Genomic DNA, 11,351 nt, shown 5'->3' on the forward strand with positions numbered 1-11,351 from the left:
AACCAACCCCTCAATTCCCCAAATGAGTTCTGTGCGACCTAACCCCCACCCCCAATCGAAACCTAGCGCTCTCCTCTACAATCTCGCTCTCTGCACTGGTGCACCCACGTTCTTGAGCCTCGAGGCCGGCAGCGAACCCATGTTCTTGCAGCACCTCCTAACGCCGGGGAGAGACCGTTCCTCCCACCACCTCGAAGCCTTCCTCCCAACGCCAAAGCCTTTTCACCCACTGCTCCCAGGACCTCTTCGCGGATAGAGTACCACGAAGCCCCAACCATAGCCAACACCACCGTTGCAGGCTTGCACCCAGCAGTAGCACAGCACCACCCAGCGGACAGAGCACCGTTTCTGGCCACCCATGCAGCAGTAGCACAGCACGACGCCACCACCCACTGACCCAGCAGGCCAGCACAGCACCACGCCAGTGACGCCACCACCGAGCAGTGTTTCTGGCCACCACCCAGCAGCATTTTCCAGTCCCCCATCCACCCACCGATTCAAGTCATTTAAAGTCAATATGGAGTCCGAGCCACCGAGTCAGGTATGTAATTTGACTAATTTTTGTTCAATAATCATTGCTTCATTGTTGCGGTTTGTTGGTATTGTTTACTTTATTGTTGGTATTGTTGTTTGTTGATTCATTGTTGCTAACTTGTTGTTTGTTGATTCATTGTTTACCAATTGTTGTTTATTGATTCAATGTTGCTGTTTGTCAGGTAATGTTGGTATTGTTGAATTATTTTATTATTGGTATTGTTGCTGGTTATTGATTCATTGTTCAGTTTATTAAAATCAGTATGGTAAAAGATAAATTTGAATAATGAGATAATTTTAAGCATGTTTGTTGGTATTGTTGCTGGTTGTTGGTATTGTTCTGTTTTTAATTTATTTGTTGTGTTTTTGATTTTGATTTTGTAAATTGCTTGGAAATTTATTTTGTCGTTCAATGTATTTATTTGTGCAGTTTGATGTCAGTTTAAGTGAGAATATGAGCGACACTGGATTGCCGCTAGTTTGATGTCAATATATTATTATTATTATTGTTGTTGTTGTTGTTGTTGTTGTTGTTGTTGTTGTTGTTGTTGTTGTTATGTAACTGGTTTTTTATTTCAAGTTGGTTTGCGTTGAGAAGTTTAGCTGTTTTGTAGGAGAAGACACCATAACTTGGCTATCTTTTAATGAAAATTTATTTTTATTTTCGGTTGTGTTGACTATTGAACTTTTAAACTTCTTTAATTGTAGTATTTGAATTTTTTTTGTTGTTAAATTTCATTATATCAAAACTTTGTTAGCTATTGTGTATTTGTGTTTGTCGATTTCAATGTTATGACTTTGTGAAATAGTATGGTAGTATTTTTTTGAATTGATTGAAAAAATCGAACAAACCAAACCAAACCAAACCGATTTTAATTGGTTTGGTTTGGTTCGGATGGCTTCGATAAAAAAATCGAACTAAACCGAACTGCAGTTTAATTAGATGATTGGATCGGATGACTTTTCTCTCAAAAACTAAACCAAACCGCACCGTGAACACCCCTACTGAGATTGAAAGAACTCTTTGGAGACAAAGAAAACAAGCTAAAAATCAAAGAATTGAAGAAGAAATTGAAGAGGCAGTGGAAGAAGAATTTGAATTCAACATAGCAGAGAAGCAGAGAATGCAAATCACAATGCTAATGCTCCTTAACTTAGGAGGACCATTGGATCAAGAAAATTGTCAGTTTAGTGGGAGCTCGTAGGAAGATTCGAATTTGTTTATCTCTAATTTCTTACAAATTTGTGACACTGTCAAGATAAATAGTGTCCCGACTGAGGTTTATTGTTTGTTGCTCTTTTCTTTTGCTGTAAGAGATCAGGCTAAGTAGTGGCTGGATAATCAGCGCAAAGAGAGCATAGCCACATGGGAGGACTTGGTCATTAAGTTCCTAAACAAGTCCTTCCCGTCTCAGAGGTTGACTAAGCTCAGAACAGACATTCAGACCTTCAGACAGCACGAAGGAGAGTTCCTCTATGAGGCTTGGGAGAGGTACAAAGAGATGCTCATAAAATGCCCTCCGAACATATTTGCAAACTAGATCCAACTTCAAATATTTTATGATGGGATGACCCCACCTCTCGGTTTTCATTGTACAATTTGGCTGGAGGATCTCTGCATATAAAGAAGACCACTAATGAAGTACTGGAGTTAATTGAAATGGTAGCCAACAATCAATACCTCTATTCCTCTTTTTTCAATTCCACTTCCCAAAACTTCATTCAAACTCACCCAATTCCAATGTAACACCAGCACAAACAAAAGAACATACAAACCCCGCAACTCAATCTAACACAACACATAATAAGATTATATCCAATTTGGATTAGATCGAATCTTAGGCCCTTCCATATTTATTGGTCTGCTTTCTTTGGTTTTTTCTTGTACTCAATCCAGTCAATTCCTATAATATATAATAAAACATATAAGTTGTTAAGGCTCTATGAATGAATTTATGCAAAAAACACTATTTTAAATTAGTATTTACCTGGTTATTCCAATGTACACCGACTATGTTTTCATCGAGAAGTGCCAACCAAAATTTGTTAATTTCATTACTTTCAACCATCTACAGGAACTCATATTTCATTAAAGAAAAAGTGAACATTGGATTAACAAATTCAACTCAAATAACAAAAGTAAAATTAAGAGGACTATGGTGAAGAGGACATATTGTTTCTTTGTCATCATTATTTTGGTTAAGCTTTCTCTAGCCTAAGTTTTGTTACGAAAATTGCTGATACCAACAGAATAGGAAAAATTAAAATGCAAAATGGCTAAAACTAAAATGGCAATTAATAGAGTCTATCATATCTTCAAATGCGGTTAAGTGAAATCACTCATTTCAAGAACCTGGTGAACAATTATCATATAAATTAAAATACAAAATGTCATATACAATACACATCATTGAAACCATGAAATTTAAGTGTTGAACTAAACAAGAACAAATTAGGAACAAATTCTCACCACAATAACTTGGAATGATATGAAAATCAGTTCCACGAGATTTGATAGCTTCAAACGCAACTTCAATTGAAGCGTCCAGAGACTCCCGCTTGTTCGCCTTTCAGATCTCCTCAACCAGCGCCACCGACTCCGTGCCAAAATCGCTCTCTAAGTGCTTCAAGCCACTGGAGCAAAAGCAGAACCAGCGGAAGAACTTGTCATGAAAGACAACACAGAAGCGGAAGATCTAAAGCATTACCTCAATGATCTGATTAGAATCATCACTAAAATACTATCCTGAGAGCTCCATGATCACCTTGTCCTCCATTCATAACTCCACCAGCGTCACATTGATGAGGAGACAATGATGGCAATGGCGGTGGCGATGACATCGAGATTTTAGGGGTTCAGAGAGATCCATCTCACTCTCCCTCGTCCTCTCTCTCAAAGCCTCTTGAATTTTTTTTTTTGATATAGGCTCAGTGAATATTTGTTTGGGTTGGATTTTTTATAATTGATTGAGTTGAGAGTATTATAATAGTAGGAGTTTTTGTTTGTTATTCAAGGAGGTTTTACAAATAGTCAAAAAGAAAATATATAATATGAAAATTTTTAATAATTCCCACTAAAAAATTTCTACAAACAAATAAGAATTTTGTAGTGCGAAATTTATGACGTATATATTCTCTTATAAATTATATAAATTGTCATAGGATAGTAAATGTACTATTTGTTCATAAATTATACTATACTGCCATAATTCACTAAAATTATTGTATTGTCTTTTAACACATAGATTATGATCCTCTACAGCTATATACTCATAAATCTAATATGTAAATAGTGATAGAATAGTAGACTTTCAAAATTGTACATAAAAGCCACTATCCTAACACGATTTACAAATAAATAACTAAAATCCTAATACATTAAATTTTATCAAGTTAAAATCAATCAAGACATAAAAATATATATTATGAAAAACATTCCTAAAAAAATAACATTAATAAATTTATAATAAGAACATATTAAATGATAATAAAAAGTTTAAATGAAAAACGTAAAAATTGTTCCACTGAAAAAAAAATCATAATGCATTTATATATATATATGTATATGAAAATCATTATCCTAATGCTTTATTTTTAAATAAAATTAATAGAAAAAATACTATAATTTCTTGGAAACTAATATTTGATAGATATTTCTCTTTGACTAATTAATTTCTCTAATATGTTTGACAATATTTACAAAATAGAAAAAATTTCATAATGTTTGTAAGATCTTAATTTAAAAATAAAAGAATTCTTCTAATAATAAAAATTTGGTATCATAGAAGTATCGTTGTATCGTATTGTTCTTTGTTGAATAAAAAAAATTAAAACAATACACTCAAATACAACCACAAAATAATTAGTCTTTATGAAAAAATAATTAGACAAATTACAACATGTTAAATAAAGTATTAGTTTGTGAGTAATTATAATATTTAATTATTAATTCTGTCAAAAAAAACATTAACATTAGTATCAAAATATATATATATATATATATATATCAAATGAATTATAGTTTGTTCGTGGGACAATTTTTACATTATTAATTCAAACTTTGTATTATTATTTCATATTTTGTTATTCTAGATTTATGAACGTTGCCTTTTTGTAGGAATGTTGTTCCTAACATATCTCTTTTATATCTTTTTTTTTTACTCAATAAATTCGATTGTTAGATTTCTGGTTATTTATTTTATATAAATAAACGGGCAAATTGATTCTTAAAGAATTCAAGATCGGGTGTTTTGGTCGTCAACAATTTTTTTTTTCAGAAGTTCTCGTGAATTGCTGCCATCGTCACTACAAAAAATTCTGGTTAAAACGGCGGTTTTTTTGGGTATTTATGGCGGTTTGAACCGCCATTATTACCAAGAACGGCGGTTTTAAAAAACGACGTAATTCTGGGCGCCATTCTGGTTATTACGGCGGTTTTCAGAAAACCGCCATAATTTTCAAAGTTAAAACGGCGGTTCAAACCGCCGTAATTTCCAGGATAAAAGCGGCGTTTTTGATTGATTAAAATGGCGTTTTTAAACCGCCATTTTGACCCTAACAAAGTGACGTTTTGTTGGTTAAAACGGCATTTTTGAACCGCCATTTTTACCTTAATAGTGATATTTTTATTGGTTAAAACGACATTTAAAACCGCCGTTTTTATCAGGTTAAAATGGCGTTTCATGTTGTTTAAAATGGCAGTTACAAACCGCCCTTTTTACCGGATAAAAGTGACATTTTTTATCTTTTAAAAATACAATTTTTACTGTTGTTTCTATCATGCTAAACAAATAATTTTTTTATTAAAATTCCACAATAACAAAATCATAATCCATAGACAAAATATTATTTAACTCAGTATTAAACATAATATATAATTTTTTAGTATTACAAATCAAAAGTAATAATTCCTATACAAAATATCAAACTAAGAAATATTATTAGTTCTATTACATTGGGAGTTTTCTTAGAGATGCTCAAAAAGTTTGCAACAGACCCTTCCAACATTTTCATTGTTCATGTCCGTGTGAATAAATATTATCTGCAAAAGAAAATTAAACGTTAGAAATAAATAGTTGCTCAAATAAATAGCAAACTACTAGCATTTTGAAAAGAGAAAACTAAACCAGCAGTCTCACAAGAAATATGCTATTTGATAAGAACTCATTATTAATTAGGAGTAGCTATCTTTTTAACCTCTTTGGCTCCATCTTATTTGTGTGTACCTATCCTTCTCTTAGCTTTCTCAAATAAGGCAATGTAGTTCACAAATGTCTATAACCAGCATTAAAAGACACTCATGGGAGAAAATGGCAAGTAAGGGAAGCAAAATTGGACAGATTCGAAAACTCACGAGGTGGTTTCCTGTCCGCCTCCTTGAGAACCGGTGCTGTAAAAAATTCCAGCAGGCTTTCTTGCTAGTGCCTGTGTACACCATAGGCCTCCAGTTGCAACCAAGAATGCCTTAAACTGAGCAGCCATGAGTCCAAATCTCGTTGGAAATCCAAGCAATAAACCAGCAACCTCAGGTAGCTCATTGGGTGTAATAATCGGCACATCACTCTTTGGAGGTGCTCCCATCTTCCCAAGTACCTCTTCAGGCAGTGTTTCAGGTACCTGCATGTGTTAAAAATATTATAACTGCAGCATGCAAATTCCCAAAAAATTCTCAGAACAATGAGTTCTAAAGAAAAGATTTATAACAAGATAGATTTTTCAATACAAACCTGCTAGAATTTTGCTTCTACTCCTTCCACGGAAGCAGCCCCCTTTTTAATCTCTCGTACTCGTAGAAAAATCGGTTCTAGGATTGGCGCTATACCATGCTTCCGCACGTTCATCTATGTCAAGAAAACAAATTTAACAAGGAAAATAAAGTTGGAACCCAAATTCCTAATTCAAGAGTTATAATAGGTTGGATTTCTGCAGAGAACAACAACTCAGGAATTCAGTAAGCAGAAGAATTAGGTCGAATTTTTCCAACTGTAATCATCCTATTAAAGAGGAGAGGAAAGAGGAGAGTGGCAATAAGTATAGGATAAGGAGAGTTGAGGGTAGTTTTGTAAAATCAATCTAGTTTATTAAAAAATCAAGATGTTTCCAATTTCCTTAATTTCTATGCTTAAATGCCTAACTAATTTTGGACAGGTAGTAAAATATTAAGCAACTTAAGTCACATGCATGCATGTTGAAACAGTTCCTGGAATGTTTGTAGGAACTAATTTCCAAATAGTTTTTAACCACAAATCATGTTTATATAAACTCACTAATAAGCAAGATTAATTTTGCAAAATCATGACTCTTACCCCTTCATCTGCAGGTGCCTGAGCAAAGCTAGCCTTGAGGAAATTCCTCCACTTGTCCTGCAAACCAAAATCTGTTTTCAATGCAATTTAGTGACAACAAAATCGAGCCATGTACTTTGCTGACTAGCCTTAACACGACCAGACCTCAAAACTGCTTACCTTAATATCGACAAAGGTACGATACGAGTGTGACGAAAAGGAGAGCCATTTGATCTCAGACTGCCTCCCTGCGCTACACCGTGATACACCGTCATGATTCAATGTTCATTGCTTCTTAAAAAGCTAACTCTGCAATTTTAATCAGACATTGGCAGCGTATATGAGGGGTAACTACCAATCTTAGTATTGTTCTTTTTAGAATTCTTCAAGTCCTTTCTGTTCAGGATGTTAATTTGCTTAATATTTTGAATTACACACTCAAGTGAACATGTTGCTTCCACTATCATGATGTTGCTAACTAATTAGCTATAAGTTTAGAAAGTATAAGGTTATTTAATGCATACATGAACAAAATATAGGGAATTAGTATACAAAAGCAAGATGAAGTTTTAATATAAGGTGGTCTCGTGCAATTATATAGAAGACAGGCTCAAGTAACTTGCAAAAATCATAGTTACTAAGTACTACATTAATGGTTTAATAACTTATGCGACAGAGAACACTATAACCTGGTCAAGAACAGGGCCACAGAGAGATCCATAATCATCAATTCTGGTATGGTAAAAGGAGCTGTAGAATGTGAGTCTTGTTCTTGGTGCAACTGCTTTGAACTTGAAGCTCACTGTTCTGAAGTTTCCCTTCCCTTCAGATTTGAAGGGAACTTTGACCCTTTCCTATTAACAATTTTGTAGATTAGAAGAGTCTTGGACATTAGCCTTATGATTTTTTAACATGATATAGATAGCCGAATTAGTTACCTGCAAAATGAAGCATTGTATAACACAAGCAATGGTTTAGCTTGGCTGTTACTTGTTTGGAAAACTAAATTGTCTCATCGTATAATTTAAAATGGATAATATAACCATTTTGATGGTTGAAAAATTTATTAACAAAAATGATCCAAATACTAATTTATTAACAAAATTGTATACGTGATACATTATTGGTTGTGCAGAAGTTTGAAATCTTCCTAAAGTTGCAATTTAAATTTGTTGCGTCAATCGGAATTAATAAGACAAAAAATGACCAATTCTAAACAAACAAAGCATAAGACAAAGAAAAGTAACCTTCAAGACAGCTACCACATGAAGTCAATGGCTAAACTTGCTGACACAGTTAAGCTGAAACGAGCATGCATATATCAAAGAAAAGAAGCAGAAACGAGCATGCATGAGTATGGAGAGCAGAGCAGCACACATCACATATAACAAACAAACAAAATCAGAGAGGGAGAGCCAGCTGTATATGAAGGATAATTCCCTCACCTCTAACCTCTCACCCAATCCCTCCACTCCACGTGTCTCTCCAATGTATATCCTGAATTTCAAAGATCATCAACTGCCAAATTAAATTTATCTCCAATTTTCCCAGAAGTTATATCCAAATACCAAAGCATATAACACCATTATTATAATAAAGGCTATGCATTACTTATGAGTACGTGGACTTGGAATTAGATTTGGATATGGATATAACTCTCATTGCTTTTCCTCAAGACCAAATATAAATTAATAAATTACAAAAAAAAGAGACCACTTTTGCTTGTATCCTTTTTCTTATGTCACAAAGTGCAAAGCATAAACATGAATGAACTTATGAAATAAAAGCTACAAAGAGTTGACAAGTAATAGAATGTTAGAAATTTACTAGGGAAAGTACATTTTCTTCTATTTATAAAGTATGTGAAATATTTTATCAAAAACCTCAATAGAAACGATAATATATATAAATAGAAAACAAATACTTTTATTGAAAAAAGTAAAAAGCAAAGACTTTTGAACTTTTGACTACATAAATGAAAACTTTTAAAAACATTTCTTTTTTTTTAAATGTCTTCAATTCTTTACAACACTTATTAGCAAAATGCTAACAATTTTTTTTAAATATTTCAAGAGTAAGTAATAAGTTAAATATTTAACAAAAATTTACAAAATCATATTCAAATAAACACAAGGTGGTAGACAGGAAACTGAGTTTTCAGTGGCAAAAAGGAAAAAAGAAAAGCACTAGTCTTTGTGCACATACACAAGAGGGTGAGTAAGTTGTTAGTGACCATAATCTTGGTATTTTGTCACTGAAGCATCAAGAAGCTGAACACCGTAGTAGTTCCCAATATCTCCTTGCCTTGATTGTATTATCTTCAAAGACTAAATATCAACTTAGTAGATATTGATATTACAAGTGCATTTAGTGAAAAAGTCTATTTTCCTGCTATGCATTATTTATAAGCAATTGAAGTGATTTTCAAAAATCAAAATCAACTTCCTTACAAGCCACTCTACAACCTATTTCAAACCTCAACCAATTCATTCTTTAATTGCATCTATTAGAGGATTAATGTAGAAGAAGCTGTCAAAGAGCTATGCAGCAATTACTCAACCACTTTCTAATATTTCACCATAAAGAAAAATACAAAAATAATAACTGAATTTTCCACGAAGCATTGGCATAGATAATGTCTAGAAATATGTCAAACAAATAATGACTGCAAAAATAAGATATAACAGCTGATCTTAGACAACCAATAGAGTATAAAACTTACCTTTAGAAGTTCATAGATATAATATCGAATATCATAATCTGACAGGGTGGGGTAGAGCACTTTAAAATCAGTGTTATTGACATATTCAAATATAAGGCTTGGGGTCTTTGATTGCTGGTCCCTAACAATGTCAAGCAGCTTTATAACATTGGGACCTCCACAAAGATTATGCAATATTTTGATCTCCCTCTTTAACTGCAACCAGAATAACAACTTATAAGATGTACAAACTTATATATACAACCAGAATATTGGAAAGGGTAAAATCTTACAGGTTTGAAATTAGAAATTTAATAACAAACTAAATGAACTACTGGACCAAAGTTGGCCATTGAAGCCCCGGCACAGCATTCATTGCCATATGAGGATGGAATGAAGTGAAAAAGTATACTGAAACTGAAAACAGCAGTGTTGCTTTAAATTAAAAATAGCAGTCATATTAGTTAATACAAACTGCAATAGGTGTAGGGATTGGAATTGGATTCACCTTTTTCTTCTTGACGAGTTTGAGGATCTTGATGATGCATTTTTCATTATCGGTGGAGTGAACGCCCTCAAAGACCTCAATATATTTCCCTCTTCCCACCTTCCTCACAACCTCGTAGTCATCTTGCTCCCTGCAACTCATGAACACAGTTTTTTAAACAGATATTAAATAAACAAAATAGGAAATAGGAAATGAAATAAAAGTATTAATAATAATAAATATGATTATTGTTATCCCCACTGGACGGTGAGACTATAAGCACATAGTGGAACAAATTCAGAACTGATAAAGCATGAAAGAATCAACTCAAGGAACTAAAACAAACTGTTAACTAAAAGCATTAAGTTTCAGGCACAAATAATCCAATAAAACAACAAAATTACCGCAACTCCATTCTCCGCAGCATCGGGCGCTTCATCATCATCATCATTATGAATTGTTTCAACGATCCCTTCCTCAGAAACCCTAGCTCAGTAGTTGTAGTTGCCATTTCGCAAAATCTATCATGTATTTTGAAATTTTGGATCAATAATTCAAGAAATCGAAAGAATTAGAGTAAAATATTTTCAAGAGAACAGAGGAAAAGAGGGAGAAGAACCAAACTCGCGAGCTTGTGGGAGGAGAATCTCTCATAGCACATTAGCTCGATGGATGAGATTGACGGCGTAGGAGAATGCCACCGGAGGAGATCATTGCAGTAAGAGATGCCGCTGGAGGAGACCGTCGCAGGAGGAGGTTGTCGTTAGAGGAGAGGTCACCAGAGAAGATCACCGCTGAGGAAAAAGTCGCCAAATGAGGTCGTCGTTGGAGGAGATCGTCGCCGGAAGAGATCGGTAAGAGATGGTCGTCGCCGGAGGAGATCGGTAAGAGAAGGTCGTCACAGAGAAGATCCCTCTGGCAGCGATTCAAACTTTGCGTTTCAACGAAAAATGAGAATTGGATTAGGGTTAGGCTATTTTATATAGAAGTGATAATGGCGTTTTAAAACCGCCAAAATCAACAGAAACCGCCACCAAATACAATTCAATTATGGCAACAATGAAAAACGTCATAATACCCGGGTATTAGGGCAGTTTTACAAAACCGCCGTAATATTTATGCCATTTTATGTCTCTTTTTTTGTAGTGCATACAGATTGGTCCGTCCATCGTTTATTTAATTAAAAGGAATCAAACGTGTCTTAGAGTAGTGTCTTTGTTGGAGACTTTATTGTGTTATAATAAAATTAATTAAGGATTTATTTTTCCAAGCATATTAAAAATTTAATTGTGAGCAACATATAGACCAATTTGGGTAGTAAAAGTAATTTTGGAATGGAAAAAAT

General features: G+C 33.9%; 1 protein-coding gene and 1 long non-coding RNA gene across 6 annotated transcripts; one reads left to right on the top strand and one right to left on the bottom strand.

The window, feature by feature from the left end:
* Window positions 1-5: 5 nt before the first annotated feature.
* Window positions 6-2,476, top strand: LOC140176381 (uncharacterized). Its single transcript, XR_011867668.1, has 2 exons — window positions 6-541; window positions 1,469-2,476. It is a non-coding gene; the product is annotated as an uncharacterized lncRNA (long non-coding RNA).
* A 2,885-nt stretch (window positions 2,477-5,361) lies between these two features.
* Window positions 5,362-11,097, bottom strand: LOC112722411 (casein kinase II subunit alpha). 5 transcript variants are annotated; one of them, XM_025773421.3, is made up of 10 exons: window positions 10,631-11,097; window positions 10,411-10,527; window positions 10,028-10,157; window positions 9,541-9,735; window positions 7,508-7,672; window positions 6,999-7,066; window positions 6,840-6,896; window positions 6,261-6,374; window positions 5,888-6,150; window positions 5,362-5,575 (listed from the first exon to the last, which is right to left on the bottom strand). In XM_025773421.3, exons 2-8 carry the CDS (start codon window positions 10,515-10,517, stop codon window positions 6,371-6,373), a joined length of 726 nt encoding a protein of 241 aa, XP_025629206.1. In that variant the 5' UTR covers window positions 10,518-10,527; window positions 10,631-11,097; the 3' UTR covers window positions 5,362-5,575; window positions 5,888-6,150; window positions 6,261-6,370. The 5 variants fall into 5 exon arrangements, with proteins under 5 accessions (XP_025629206.1, XP_025629208.1, XP_029146073.1 ...); XM_025773423.3 differs by having other exon boundaries at window positions 6,840-6,910; XM_029290240.2 differs by having other exon boundaries at window positions 6,999-7,127.
* Between the last annotated feature and the right edge of the window lie 254 nt (window positions 11,098-11,351).

The sequence above is a fragment of the Arachis hypogaea genome, chromosome 11, assembly GCF_003086295.3.
Source record: "Arachis hypogaea cultivar Tifrunner chromosome 11, arahy.Tifrunner.gnm2.J5K5, whole genome shotgun sequence".
Taxonomy (NCBI): Eukaryota; Viridiplantae; Streptophyta; class Magnoliopsida; order Fabales; family Fabaceae; genus Arachis; species Arachis hypogaea.